The sequence below is a fragment of the Danio rerio genome, chromosome 5 (assembly GCF_052040795.2).
Source record: "Danio rerio strain M-AB ecotype USA chromosome 5, GRCz13ab, whole genome shotgun sequence".
Taxonomy (NCBI): domain Eukaryota; kingdom Metazoa; phylum Chordata; class Actinopteri; order Cypriniformes; family Danionidae; genus Danio; species Danio rerio.
In genome coordinates this window covers 43,469,941-43,484,706 of record NC_141025.1, presented here as the reverse complement: position 1 = coordinate 43,484,706, position 14,766 = coordinate 43,469,941, and the positions used below count along the sequence as shown (strand labels likewise).

At 36.4% G+C, this 14,766-nt stretch overlaps 3 protein-coding genes across 7 annotated transcripts in view; 1 reads left to right on the top strand and 2 right to left on the bottom strand.

Moving 5' to 3' along the window:
* LOC141385583 (uncharacterized) overlaps window positions 1–12,074 on the top strand; it is a 607,868-nt gene extending 595,794 nt beyond the window's left edge. The window contains exons 1-7 of one of the 5 annotated variants that reach the window (XM_087254082.1): window positions 3,670–3,707; window positions 3,849–3,975; window positions 7,827–7,878; window positions 7,988–8,092; window positions 10,642–10,797; window positions 10,877–10,905; window positions 11,047–11,312. In XM_087254082.1, coding sequence (XP_087110208.1) covers window positions 3,913–3,975; window positions 7,827–7,878; window positions 7,988–8,092; window positions 10,642–10,797; window positions 10,877–10,905; window positions 11,047–11,172 — 531 coding nt within the window. In that variant the 5' untranslated portion in view covers window positions 3,670–3,707; window positions 3,849–3,912 and the 3' untranslated portion in view covers window positions 11,173–11,312. Of the gene's footprint in view, window positions 1–3,443; window positions 3,623–3,669; window positions 3,708–3,848; window positions 3,976–7,826; window positions 7,879–7,987; window positions 8,093–10,641; window positions 10,906–11,046 lie in introns of those variants that run through there. The other 4 variants (XM_087254075.1, XM_087254077.1, XM_087254076.1 and 1 more) reach the window with 4 other exon arrangements.
* Window positions 4,954–7,351, bottom strand: LOC147844098 (serine/threonine-protein kinase pim-3-like). The gene is made up of 8 exons (XM_087254043.1): window positions 7,019–7,351; window positions 6,519–6,776; window positions 6,319–6,401; window positions 6,155–6,205; window positions 5,710–6,082; window positions 5,406–5,585; window positions 5,238–5,333; window positions 4,954–5,140 (listed from the first exon to the last, which is right to left on the bottom strand). The coding sequence occupies exons 1-7, from the start codon at window positions 7,032–7,034 to the stop codon at window positions 5,242–5,244; spliced, it is 1,053 nt and encodes a 350-aa protein (XP_087110169.1). The 5' UTR covers window positions 7,035–7,351; the 3' UTR covers window positions 4,954–5,140; window positions 5,238–5,241.
* Window positions 12,075–12,148: 74 nt separating the features above from the next.
* On the bottom strand, window positions 12,149–14,545 carry LOC147844097 (serine/threonine-protein kinase pim-3-like). Its single transcript, XM_087254065.1, has 8 exons — window positions 14,213–14,545; window positions 13,713–13,970; window positions 13,513–13,595; window positions 13,349–13,399; window positions 12,904–13,276; window positions 12,600–12,779; window positions 12,432–12,527; window positions 12,149–12,334 (listed from the first exon to the last, which is right to left on the bottom strand). The coding sequence occupies exons 1-7, from the start codon at window positions 14,226–14,228 to the stop codon at window positions 12,436–12,438; spliced, it is 1,053 nt and encodes a 350-aa protein (XP_087110191.1). The 5' UTR covers window positions 14,229–14,545; the 3' UTR covers window positions 12,149–12,334; window positions 12,432–12,435.
* Window positions 14,546–14,766: the final 221 nt, after the last annotated feature.

Genomic DNA, 14,766 nt, shown 5'->3' with positions numbered 1-14,766 from the left:
ATGGAAAATCTGTGCTTTGTGACAATGATCTAAGAGATCTTATCAGATCAGTGAAGTTTATTTTTCAGTTTGGCTGAAGTGAAAACAGTTTTTGATAAAAACAAACAAAAAATTAAGCACATTATTATTAGCCCTGTAAGATTTTTTTAATTTTTTTTTTTTGGCTACAGAACCAAACACTGTTGTCCTATGATTTGCCTAAATTAAACTAACTTTAGTTAACCTAATTAACCCAGTTAAGCCTTTAAACTGCACTTTAGGCTGAATACTACACTGTAAAAAATTGCTGTTAAAAAACAGTCAGATTCTACGGTAAAATAATGTTTTTTCACTAAAACAGTAATATTCTGTTAAAAACAGTGCTTTCTGGGTAACATTTTTGTTTTCGAGAAAGTAACCAACTGCAGAAAACTGTGAGCTAACAGAGTTCAGATTCGATGTTTTGAAGTCTGTGTTTGAAATCACACTTTGTGTCCTTGTTCACTATTTCATACACTAGTTAACTAATATAGTTCACCTGACAGTTTTAATGAACACTAATGAGTGAATTCAGACACTGATGAACACCTGCTGTTAATAATTACAATTACTGAAGAAAATAAACAAGAAACACAAACAGTGACTTGAGTTACAACATTAAATAAAATAAAATAAAATAAAACAGCTTCAGTCTCAGCAGAGGATCATTAAACAACTCCACAAACAACAGCAGACACACACTTATTACTGACTGATTTGACTTCCATACTATTCACATTGAGATCCAACAGAAATTAAGGTGTTTTTTGTGTCACCGTAATGGAGTGAGGGGCTGGTTTAGTTGGGCTCTTCACCCTTGAACTGATTAATTCAGACTCTCCAATCACTATAATAAAGAGTTAACAAAATGCTTGTATTATAACAGTCAAGTTGGAAAGTCAATAAATAGAGAAATATATTTGTCTGAAATTAGTTCTGATAAATGTTTTGGTATAAATCTGGAAGAAGGGCCTCATGCAATAGATTTTATGTTTAGTTACAGGTATTAATTAAATTAATGAGAAGTGAAAACAGAAAGATACCTCCGTAATTACTTAACAGTTAAGAAATAACATACAAAAACAGTTCAGTTATGACAAATACACACTCAGACCTCATGAATCTGACCTTGTATCTCAACAATGGTAACATCTCAAATGTTTCATGCTGCAATGCATGCTGGGAGTGGCATGGTACAAATATCCCAGCATGCATTGCGGTATAAAAAAATGTTGTATAACGGTCTAAGAGTTTTCTTTACTTGTGTTTGATTCTGCTGTTGTTTATGTTTAGACTTTCAGTTGCCTGTTTGTGAGTTAAACTGTTAATTTTGTTAGTCGTCACCATTATTGAGGTTCATCCGCTGATTATTGATGTCTCTTTGAGTGCGATATACACCATAGAGCAGTGTTATTGTCCAAGATATTCTTAAAAACTTCCAGAAATCGTTGCCATATATATACATAATGTAAAACAATAGATTTAACATTGAATGGGAGCAGTAAATTTTATTATACTAAATGAGAACAGACTCTGCCATTCAATAACAACTTGAACATCACCAGATCTTATTTTTTCAGATTTAGGTTTTTGGCTGGCTTGCCACAACAAAGGAGCTTTTTAAGCAAAGTTCTTAACAATTGCAGCAGCTAAGATATATAAATGTCAGGGCTAAGAGCCCAACTAAAGCAAACTCTGTTCTCCATGATGGTGACATAAAACTTTAACTTTTTCTCAAGAAGAACTTTAGTAGATGTTATACAAAAATACATGTATTAAGTAATAAGTGTAGCTGGTGATGATGTTTGTAGAGTTGTTTAATCATCCGCTAATCATTTAAATGATTTAATCATTTGTTGTTCTTCAGGTTATTTCATTATAAAGCTGTGACTAAAGTTTAGCATGTTCTGTTCTTGTTTTTTCCCTTCAGTATTTCTTTATTTGTTCATTGTTAATCCTCAATTATCATTTAATTAGTCAGTTAATTAATGAATTTTCTTCAGCTTTGCTACATGTTTCTTGAACACTCAGTAGTGTGGACACTTCAATAAAAGCTGAAGTATATGCTCTGGGGTTTAAAGGGTTAAAGGTGTGAGAGGTAAAAACACAGTGTAAAAATGTATTTTAACAGTAATATACTGTTAATTTACACAACGAAAGTAGACTGTTAAAAAACAGTATATTGCTGGCAACCACAGCTGCCAGTAGATTACCGTTAAATCAAGGAAAAAAACAGTATTTTACTGTAAAACCTGAAGCTAATTTCTTCTGTGTGTCACCGTTGTGGAGGAGAGTAGAGCCAGTGTATGAGTTAAAGATGAACAATGAACTGCTGATGTTATTCTGCATGTTTCTCTATTTAAAGACAGCGGCTGTTTAGCTGCTGATGCAGTCAGAATCTCTCTGGTGATTCCAGATTTACATGTATGTGTGCTGTTGTGAAAAATAAGACATTAGAGTTAAACCAAACTTTTTTAATTAACTAAAATAAGTTATCATTATAAGTATGCTTCTAAGCATATATAGCACATTACTTCATAAACTCATTCAGCAGTTGACCAAGTTGAGGCAGTTGCTTTCAGTGAGCAAAATGAGTTCACTTGAGTATTGTGTAAATCAATGTAGTCCATGTATTTTTACAGCAACATACTGTAAAATAACAGTACATTGCTGGCAACTGCAGCTGCCAGTATTTTCCTGTTTTTTAACGGGACAATTTTTAACAGTGTAGTGTCTTGTAAAATAACTATTAAAATATTGTGTCATGAGTTATTAGAGATTATTTATTTAACATATTATGTTTAAAAATGTGTTGCAAAAGATATTTTCTCAATTAAACCGTGCTGGGGAATTATTTAATCATTCATTACACTCAGAATAATTTATTTCAAGTGTTTATTTCAGTTCATTTTGATGATTATGGATTACAGCTAATATTAGTGTCAATTATAGTTTATCTCTTCATAATATAGCTGTGCTTTAATGATAAGTTTACATGTTTACCTAAAGTTTTATTATTTTAATATTATTTGAATGAATTTTATCGATAATTAATGCAAAGTCCTGCAAATAATTAAGCAACACAATCCTGCAGCCATAGTCCGACTTCAAATACAGAAATAATGTATATTTAATAAAGTATATTAGTAAAATAAGTGTTTATAATTAGTTTTTAAAGTGTATCTTAGTTTCTAATAATACTTTAAATTAAATTAACAGCAAATTCATTATATTTTGTAAAACGATGATTTATAGTGTATTTAATAGTAGAATCTTTAACTTCTGATTTTCCAACCACTTTTAGCAAATTCATCCGTGTTAAACTCATATTTTTCATTATTGTGTGTAATCAGTAAAGATAAAATAAAATGAATATAATAACTAAATATATATTCACTTTAATAATGGCCTGTTGTTCATTTTAGAGCAAGAGTCTCCTTGTGCTGAACGGTTTAACAGCACCTCCACATCACCTGCATCAGAGTGTGTTTTCTGCTGGAATCTGCTGTTCAGTGTGTGTTCGGTGTGTGTTCTCCTCTTCTCCATCTGCGTCTACTGCCTCTGTCAGAAGAAAACTACAGGTCATCAGCTATTCGTAAAAAATGTATATCTCAAATTATAAAATGTAAATTATTCTTATCTTTTGTTAAGTTTCTGTAGGTTCTGGGGCTGAGAACAGACATGTTGAGGTATGAGCACATTTTGAGAATAATTTTAATATATATTATTCGCAATAGTTTAGCAGCAACATAAATTACATCAATATAATGTAATATATTTATTTGTTTATTTATTTGTTTATTATTTTAATTAAATATATTCTGTTTCAGGCTGGTGATGAAGTGTGTTATGCTTCATTAGACATGCCTTCCACACAGCAACAAAGGCAGAGGAATGAAAGAGCTCAGAGTTCAGACTTCAGTATTTATTCTAATGTCAGAACCAGCAGAATGTAAAGTAGAGTAAACTAAAGTCATTGTTCTTTAGTAGAAATATGATTCAAAAGAGTGTTAATGACAATGCTCTGGCATCTGCATCCTATTTTCATTGATTCTAATATTGTAAGTTTTTAATGATTAAAAATGTAAATACATTTAAGAAAGGTTAAATGTTTTTTCAGAATATTTGACTTGCAGTCTCAGAAAGGACTCAGTGTTGTTTCTGGGTCTCTCAGTTTAATATAATTTAAGCCAATCACATGAGTGCACATGCAGTAGTACTCCCAGCTAAAACTGAAGTTCTTAAACTCTTTTCATGCCACAAAACAAACATCTCCCTGCTACAACAACAGAAATGTAGAATGCAAATGTACATCTAACAGAGCTCTGAACATTCCTAATATTAAAAAAAAAAAAAAAAAACTAGGTCTTAGATCATCAGATGTGTACACCATTTCAGAGGTTTTACTGCTACTGTGGGCAAATTAGCACAACAACTCCACCAAAACGTATATATTATAGATCTATAAGATCATTTAATGGAATAACAACCAAAACAATATTTCATCACACCTTTAGCCTCAGTCAGTAGAGCTGCAATCTTCATTTTAAAACCATTATGAAAACCTCCATTAAGAGGACTTAAATGGATAGTTCACCCCAAAATAACAATTCTGTATCATTAACTCCCTTTCACTTGCTCCAAACCTGTTTGAGTTTCTTTATTCTGTTCAATACAAAAGAAGATATTTTGAAGAAAGCTGAAAAGCTGTACCCATTGACTTGTTTGTTTTTGCTACTATGAAAGTCAACGGTTACAGGTTTTCAGCTTCTTCAAAACATTTTATTTTGTGCAAAACAGAAAACAAGAAACTCTTAAAGATTTGAAACCGCTTGAGTTTGAGTAAACAGTGAGTAAATCTGGATTTCTGTGTGAACTCTCCCTTTATTTGAGCTCTCTCCAGTCACTCTAGGAAGACACTACACCTGGATTATTTGTCTAAATAATACGTTTATTATTAAAATCCCTATTAACATTAAAGTCATCTGAAGCGGTGGCTTAGTGCAGGTAAAGGGGCCCCGGCCCTGGGTGAGTCGGCCATTAGTTAGTGAGGTGCCCACTCCTCATTCTGCAGGTGATCAGGAAGCAGTTCTCTGCACTTCCTGTGTGACTCCTGCTCACCCTACACAAATCATTAAGATCATTAATCCAGACTGACCCTAACAACACAATCAAAGCCATGAGTGCGTCACTCAGATAAGTGTCAAGTCACTGGCCACCTGTTCACTGTAACCAGGGATGGCGCTCAATATCGTCCAAACTGGGCCGATCAGCCGCCGCTGGACTGAGACACCAGCCAATCAGCTGACGGCACTCTGATACACACAACACCGTGTTCAGAAACACAGAGCAACACACTTCTGCTGATCTCTCAGTGAGTCTCTTACCTGTTGACAGAGTTATGGGGAAGGTCAGTTTGCTCCTGGACGTGACCCTCAGTGAGCCTCCGAAGGGGAAACGGTTGCACAGGATGTTGAAGAGGGTCACTCCCACTGACCACACCGTAGCTGGACCCGCATGGTAGCGCTGTCTGCAGAACCACTCAGGTGGAGCGTATTGAATCGTTCCTGAGAGACACAAGGAGACACAAACACCCGTTCAAAACACTCCAGCACACACAAATTCCCTTTGGTGGATCATCAAAAGCTCACAAACATCCACAGAGTGTTTCCTTCTGCAACACAAACCCACCTGCGAAGTATTTGTAGGCCGAGCGCTTGAGCAGATCTCCACAGCCGAAGTCCAGCAGCTTGATGTCCTGGGACTCTGTGGAGATCAGCAGGTTCTCTGGCTTGACGTCCCGGTGCAGGACTCCGCGGCTCTCGCAGTGTTTCAGAGCCGCGATCAGCTGCACCAGCACTTTCTTGGCCAGACCCTCATCCAGACAGTCGTTCTCCTCACAGAAGCTCTGGAGGTCTTGGCAGGGATCCGGACGCTCCAGGATCAGGATGTAGCGTCTGGGACGGTCAAACCAGTCTAGCAGCTGCAGGACGTTGGGGCAGGCAGGAGCTGAATTGACGCGGGTCATCAGTGCCACCTCCAGCGGCAGCCGACCCTGACCTTCCTGCAGGACAAACGATTGGATTCAGAACCCAATGAAACATCAAACACAACAACAGGTTCACACTGAACTCACAACTCTCAGTCTCCTCTGTGTCCGCTCTTTAGACACATACTTGATGGCGACCTGTAGACAGATAAAGCATAATAAATCACACCTGCCTGATCCTCACACATCACATTTACTGAGATCAGGATTTCTAAAGGCTGTTTGAATGAAGAGCGGAGAAAACGACTTACTGGCAGTCCATCAGACCTGCGCATCCCAGCAAACACAGAGCCAAATCCACCGTCTCCCAGCAGTGGGCCCTTTGCATACGCGTCTGCAACACAGAGGAGCAGTAGAAATGTGTGTTCAAAGAAAACATGCAGCAGTAGAGAAAACTGTAAAAGAGCATTACTGAAACATCATCATCACTTCTTCAAAAAGCCATTCTGACCTCTGCGAGAGCGTTTGAGAGCTCTTCTAGATGAGGTGGAGGGACGTTCATCTTCTGGTGTTTGCTGGCTGCCGCTCTGCCGCTTCCTCTTCCTGTTACCCTGATCTGTGGACACAGATTTGGCCAACAGGGAAGGCAGAGGTGCGAGAAATCCATCAAGCTCTTGGCTCACGGTCTGGGTTTCACCATCACCATCATGTGTCCTGACGTCCTGAACAGCTGCCTGGATGAAAGCAGAACTCCTGGATCTGGAGCGGCCTGAGACAACGACAACAACAACAACAACATATCACGTTTATTATAAGATTATAAGAATTAATCAACAATTAACTTTAGTAGCTGCATCTACAGAGAATAAAAGACATCTGATCACTTATATCGGGGAACAGTTGTGTTGAAATGGGTTCATTTGTACCAGTTTATTTACATCACATTTCCCCAAACATTACACAACATCATGTCATGATTGATCATAAACAAATAAAAACTAAAACACTCACTGCGGTTTTCACCCATCTGACAAACTCCTCCAAACTCCAGCAAACCTGAAAACAAGAACAAAGATCAAATATCAATAAAAATGTCAATAAAAACAAGATCAAAATCAAAATAAACACAACAAAAGAGCAACAAAACGTGTCAAAAGGAATAATTTCAGCTCTGAGCGTCGATCTCCTTGTAAAATAAAAGTCTTCTGTCAGAAATTCTCTGGTCTCCTTGAAGAATCGCAGTATCAGCACAGTAATCCTCAGCAAATGTCTCAGAAATTCGCCTCTCCTCAATCAACAGATAGCGGCGAGTCTCGGTGTTTATATATGGAGTCAAATCATAACACGCGTTGCTATAGCAACCACAATTTGAATCGCCAATCTGAATCACGTGAGTAAACGATTCATCTCATCTCAACATATAAATAATAAATAATTAATAATAATAAATAACATAGTTATAATAATAATAATAATAATAGTAATAATAATAATAATAATAATGAAGTTTAAATCAATTAATTTATAATTCACGAAACTGTAATAATAATGCTAAATGAGCAAGATTGGTTTGACAAGGTTTGACTTTGTAAAATGTACAGCTATTTAGGAATTAATTAAATTAAAATAATAAAATTAACTCATATATTTTCTATTAGTGGCCCAAGCAATGTAAGTGCATGCTGGTTAATTACACGTACAGTGCTAACTGCTCACGTAGATATTAGGAATATAAGTTTTTAAAAAAGTTTATTATTGTAAATAATAGAAAGTAAATTAAATCGTTCACAATTTCTATGTCTATGCCTATATTTTACAGTCTATGGTCTACGCACGATTTCAGATCACATGGCAGTTTGTATCATCATCTGGTAGGCTACATGGTTCAGTCATATTTATGTACTTTTCATTTGCTCTTGTTTTCAGATTTAATATTATTAAGTTTTATTAATGTTTTCGTTATTTTGGATGTATGTGAAGGCTTTTTAAGGGACTTTGTGTTCACTCAAGGGCTAGAAAGCACAAAAGTTCACCTGCCGAATGAGTTCCCGCGTCTGACCACAAGATGGCGTACACAGCAGAAAGGTGCAAGTTTATAAATACATTATTTCTGTTTGTATGAATCTAAATAGCTGTTTTCATCACTAATATACAGCTTTCAATAAGCTAAATTACTGTCACAAGGTCTGTAATGACAATTAGCTTATACGTTTGCTAGAATTTTCCTAACCTATCTAGCCTTGTTCATTTATATTAAAACAAAAAAAGATTTTATTAAATTCAGAAAAACATCTCTCGTTTGTCATTACGTTTGATGATTTGATGTGATTTGAGCTTCTGAACTTCTGTTAAGGGTGCAAAGTCTGCATTGAAGCGGCCTGATTTTTTACACCAGTTTACAGTAGTAAAAATATATCAAAGTTAATTAAAGTAAACATATTAAAGGTAAACAGGTTTTTATTTTTTGAATGTAGTTAAAAATTATTTATAAAATGAATAATATGATTAATAATATGATTCATTTATTATATTGATATACATTTTTTATATTAAATTATCTCTGGGTCATAAAGGATTCTGCTTGCAGCCTACAGTACATCAGCTTTCAGGCTCAGTGCTGTGTTTCTTCTTCTTCTTCTTGGTCTTTACTGACGCTCCTGGTGCAGTGATGTTGCAGTTGCTGTGAAAAGCTAGGCGAGAACACAAACCACAAGTGTTTTTATTCAGGCATGCAACAGACTGAATGTCCTAAAACTGTTTGTGGTCAAGCTGGTGATCTTGCATGCTCAATACACACATCAATGCATGAGATAAACTGTGGTTAGACAAAAACAGAAATAAGAAGAGTAAGAAAATATTTAGTGCACGCTGCAGCTGTAAATGTTGCTTTTATTATTTTCATGACTTGGAATTGATGAGAAACTGAAGATGCAAAAGTCTGATTTATTAAAATACGTGCCATGAATCAGAGACAGTGTAAACAGCACACAACTGAGGTTTGATTTATTTAAAGAAGAGCAGAGCAATGCAACATGTACGAGTGCAACATTCAACATTTAAACCAAATTGTAATAATCATTCAACAAAATTTCCTTTCATAAAGCAAATCCATCTGTTTGTATTTCCTATTATCTTTTAATTTCTACATTAGACCTTCTTTAGTTGTTGAGAAATGACAGTATCCTGTTCACTGATCAGACACTTATAATGAATTTAATGTGAGAAGAGAGTTTAGTGTGGAGTAAATTCAGCACAATGGACAGCTCCCTGCAGTGCTGAACTGACTGAACCACATCTGCAGGAGGAAATGCTACAGAGATGTTTAATTACTGCTGAATAATTACTGAACAATATTGAATATTGAAAATCTAACCCATCAGTAGTGATTACTAATTAAACATTTATTTTATATATAAATTAAGAAAAAAGGCGATTACATAAAAATCCTGTTGGGCTTATTCGCTCTAAGACATGCTTTGATAATCATATTTCTTTTAAAGTAATACGGTTTTGTCAATGTTAATAAAAGGAAACACTGAGTTTGTATAATCATTTCTTTTTGTAATTGAACACTCACTTTACAGCTCTTCATCTCTCAGAAAACTCCCTCATTAAACCAATAGTTGCCCTCGCGCACATTAATCAATACACAAGACTAAAGAAAGCCTAATGGAAAATCTGTGCTTTGTGACAATGATCTAAGAGATCTTATCAGATCAGTGAAGTTTATTTTTCAGTTTGGCTGAAGTGAAAACAGTTTTTGATAAAAACAAACAAAAAATTAAGCACATTATTATTAGCCCTGTAAGATTTTTTTAATTTTTTTTTTTGGCTACAGAACCAAACACTGTTGTCCTATGATTTGCCTAAATTAAACTAACTTTAGTTAACCTAATTAACCCAGTTAAGCCTTTAAACTGCACTTTAGGCTGAATACTAGTGTCTTGTAAAATAACTATTAAAATATTGTGTCATGAGTTATTAGAGATTATTTATTTAACATATTATGTTTAAAAATGTGTTGCAAAAGATATTGTCTCAATTAAACCGTGCTGGGGAATTATTTAATCATTCATTACACTCAGAATAATTTATTTCAAGTGTTTATTTCAGTTCATTTTGATGATTATGGATTACAGCTAATATTAGTGTCAATTATAGTTTATCTCTTCATAATATAGCTGTGCTTTAATGATAAGTTTACATGTTTACCTAAAGTTTTATTATTTTAATATTATTTGAATGAATTTTATCGATAATTAATGGAAAGTCCTGCAAATAATTAAGCAACACAATCCTGCAGCCATAGTCCGACTTCAAATACAGAAATAATGTATATTTAATAAAGTATATTAGTAAAATAAGTGTTTATAATTAGTTTTTAAAGTGTATCTTAGTTTCTAATAATACTTTAAATTAAATTAACAGCAAATTCATTATATTTTGTAAAACGATGATTTATAGTGTATTTAATATTAGAATCTTTAACTTCTGATTTTCCAACCACTTTTAGCAAATTCATCCGTGTTAAACTCATATTTTTCATTATTGTGTGTAATCAGTAAAGATAAAATAAAATGAATATAATAACTAAATATATATTCACTTTAATAATGGCCTGTTGTTCATTTTAGAGCAAGAGTCTCCTTGTGCTGAACGGTTTAACAGCACCTCCACATCACCTGCATCAGAGTGTGTTTTCTGCTGGAATCTGCTGTTCGGTGTGTGTTCGGTGTGTGTTCTCCTCTTCTCCATCTGCGTCTACTGCCTCTGTCAGAAGAAAACTACAGGTCATCAGCTATTCGTAAAAAATGTATATCTCAAATTATAAAATGTAAATTATTCTTATCTTTTGTTAAGTTTCTGTAGGTTCTGGGGCTGAGAACAGACATGTTGAGGTATGAGCACATTTTGAGAATAATTTTAATATATATTATTCGCAATAGTTTAGCAGCAACATAAATTACATCAATATAATGTAATATATTTATTTGTTTATTTATTTGTTTATTATTTTAATTAAATATATTCTGTTTCAGGCTGGTGATGAAGTGTGTTATGCTTCATTAGACATGCCTTCCACACAGCAACAAAGGCAGAGGAATGAAAGAGCTCAGAGTTCAGACTTCAGTATTTATTCTAATGTCAGAACCAGCAGAATGTAAAGTAGAGTAAACTAAAGTCATTGTTCTTTAGTAGAAATATGATTCAAAAGAGTGTTAATGACAATGCTCTGGCATCTGCATCCTATTTTCATTGATTCTAATATTGTAAGTTTTTAATGATTAAAAATGTAAATACATTTAAGAAAGGTTAAATGTTTTTTCAGAATATTTGACTTGCAGTCTCAGAAAGGACTCAGTGTTGTTTCTGGGTCTCTCAGTTTAATATAATTTAAGCCAATCACATGAGTGCATATGCAGTAGTACTCCCAGCTAAAACTGAAGTTCTTAAACTCTTTTCATGCCACAAAACAAACATCTCCCTGCTACAACAACAGAAATGTAGAATGCAAATGTACATCTAACAGAGCTCTGAACATTCCTAATATTAAAAAAACAAAAAACTAGGTCTTAGATCATCAGATGTGTACACCATTTCAGAGGTTTTACTGCTACTGTGGGCAAATTAGCACAACAACTCCACCAAAACGTATATATTATAGATCTATAAGATCATTTAATGGAATAACAACCAAAACAATATTTCATCACACCTTTAGCCTCAGTCAGTAGAGCTGCAATCTTCATTTTAAAACCATTATGAAAACCTCCATTAAGAGGACTTAAATGGATAGTTCACCCCAAAATAACAATTCTGTATCATTAACTCCCTTTCACTTGCTCCAAACCTGTTTGAGTTTCTTTATTCTGTTCAATACAAAAGAAGATATTTTGAAGAAAGCTGAAAAGCTGTACCCATTGACTTGTTTGTTTTTGCTACTATGAAAGTCAACGGTTACAGGTTTTCAGCTTCTTCAAAACATTTTATTTTGTGCAAAACAGAAAACAAGAAACTCTTAAAGATTTGAAACCGCTTGAGTTTGAGTAAACAGTGAGTAAATCTGGATTTCTGTGTGAACTCTCCCTTTATTTGAGCTCTCTCCAGTCACTCTAGGAAGACACTACACCTGGATTATTTGTCTAAATAATACGTTTATTATTAAAATCCCTATTAACATTAAAGTCATCTGAAGCGGTGGCTTAGTGCAGGTAAAGGGGCCCCGGCCCTGGGTGAGTCGGCCATTAGTTAGTGAGGTGCCCACTCCTCATTCTGCAGGTGATCAGGAAGCAGTTCTCTGCACTTCCTGTGTGACTCCTGCTCACCCTACACAAATCATTAAGATCATTAATCCAGACTGACCCTAACAACACAATCAAAGCCATGAGTGCGTCACTCAGATAAGTGTCAAGTCACTGGCCACCTGTTCACTGTAACCAGGGATGGCGCTCAATATCGTCCAAACTGGGCCGATCAGCCGCCGCTGGACTGAGACACCAGCCAATCAGCTGACGGCACTCTGATACACACAACACCGTGTTCAGAAACACAGAGCAACACACTTCTGCTGATCTCTCAGTGAGTCTCTTACCTGTTGACAGAGTTATGGGGAAGGTCAGTTTGCTCCTGGACGTGACCCTCAGTGAGCCTCCGAAGGGGAAACGGTTGCACAGGATGTTGAAGAGGGTCACTCCCACTGACCACACCGTAGCTGGACCCGCATGGTAGCGCTGTCTGCAGAACCACTCAGGTGGAGCGTATTGAATAGTTCCTGAGAGACACAAGGAGACACAAACACCCGTTCAAAACACTCCAGCACACACAAATTCCCTTTGGTGGATCATCAAAAGCTCACAAACATCCACAGAGTGTTTCCTTCTGCAACACAAACCCACCTGCGAAGTATTTGTAGGCCGAGCGCTTGAGCAGATCTCCACAGCCGAAGTCCAGCAGCTTGATGTCCTGGGACTCTGTGGAGATCAGCAGGTTCTCTGGCTTGACGTCCCGGTGCAGGACTCCGCGGCTCTCGCAGTGTTTCAGAGCCGCGATCAGCTGCACCAGCACTTTCTTGGCCAGACCCTCATCCAGACAGCCGTTCTCCTCACAGAAGCTCTGGAGGTCTTGGCAGGGATCCGGACGCTCCAGGATCAGGATGTAGCGTCTGGGACGGTCAAACCAGTCTAGCAGCTGCAGGACGTTGGGGCAGGCAGGAGCTGAATTGACGCGGGTCATCAGTGCCACCTCCAGCGGCAGCCGACCCTGACCTTCCTGCAGGACAAACGATTGGATTCAGAACCCAATGAAACATCAAACACAACAACAGGTTCACACTGAACTCACAACTCTCAGTCTCCTCTGTGTCCGCTCTTTAGACACATACTTGATGGCGACCTGTAGACAGATAAAGCATAATAAATCACACCTGCCTGATCCTCACACATCACATTTACTGAGATCAGGATTTCTAAAGGCTGTTTGAATGAAGAGCGGAGAAAACGACTTACTGGCAGTCCATCAGACCTGCGCATCCCAGCAAACACAGAGCCAAATCCACCGTCTCCCAGCAGTGGGCCCTTTGCATACGCGTCTGCAACACAGAGGAGCAGTAGAAATGTGTGTTCAAAGAAAACATGCAGCAGTAGAGAAAACTGTAAAAGAGCATTACTGAAACATCATCATCACTTCTTCAATAAGCCATTCTGACCTCTGCGAGAGCGTTTGAGAGCTCTTCTAGATGAGGTGGACGGACGTTCATCTTCTGGTGTTTGCTGGCTGCCGCTCTGCCGCTTCCTCTTCCTGTTACCCTGATCTGTGGACACAGATTTGGCCAACAGGGAAGGCAGAGGTGCGAGAAATCCATCAAGCTCTTGGCTCACGGTCTGGGTTTCACCATCACCATCATGTGTCCTGACGTCCTGAACAGCTGCCTGGATGAAAGCAGAACTCCTGGATCTGGAGCGGCCTGAGACAACGACAACAACAACAACAACATATCACGTTTATTATAAGATTATAAGAATTAATCAACAATTAACTTTAGTAGCTGCATCTACAGAGAATAAAAGACATCTGATCACTTATATCGGGGAACAGTTGTGTTGAAATGGGTTCATTTGTACCAGTTTATTTACATCACATTTCCCCAAACATTACACAACATCATATCATGATTGATCATAAACAAATAAAAACTAAAACACTCACTGCGGTTTTCACCCATCTGACAAACTCCTCCAAACTCCAGCAAACCTGAAAACAAGAACAAAGATCAAATATCAATAAAAATGTCAATAAAAACAAGATCAAAATCAAAATAAACACAACAAAAGAGCAACAAAACGTGTCAAAAGGAATAATTTCAGCTCTGAGCGTCGATCTCCTTGTAAAATAAAAGTCTTCTGTCAGAAATTCTCTGGTCTCCTTGAAGAATCGCAGTATCAGCACAGTAATCCTCAGCAAATGTCTCAGAAATTCGCCTCTCCTCAATCAACAGATAGCGGCGAGTCTCGGTGTTTATATATGGAGTCAAATCATACCACGCGTTGCTATAGCAACCACAATTTGAATCGCCAATCTGAATCACGTGAGTAAACGATTCATCTCATCTCAACATATAAATAATAAATAATTAATAATAACAATAAACATAGTTAAAATAATAATAATAATAATAATAATAATATTAATAATGAAGTTTAAATCAATTAATTTATAATTCACGAAACTGTAATAATAATGCTAAATGAGCAAGATTGGTT

Excerpts from the sequence above, each read along its gene's own strand:
- LOC147844098 (XM_087254043.1), bottom strand. Across the intron at positions 6,206-6,318 it reads GCAGGTCTGATGGACTGCCA|GTCGCCATCAAGTATGTGTC; the intron begins GTAAGTCGTTTT and ends ATCTGTCTACAG. Across the intron at positions 5,334-5,405 it reads CCCCATAACTCTGTCAACAG|AGTGCCGTCAGCTGATTGGC; the intron begins GTAAGAGACTCA and ends TGTGTGTATCAG.
- LOC147844097 (XM_087254065.1), bottom strand. Across the intron at positions 13,596-13,712 it reads TCTCAAACGCTCTCGCAGAG|ACGCGTATGCAAAGGGCCCA; the intron begins GTCAGAATGGCT and ends TCTGTGTTGCAG. Across the intron at positions 13,277-13,348 it reads CACAGAGGAGACTGAGAGTT|GAAGGTCAGGGTCGGCTGCC; the intron begins GTGAGTTCAGTG and ends TTTGTCCTGCAG.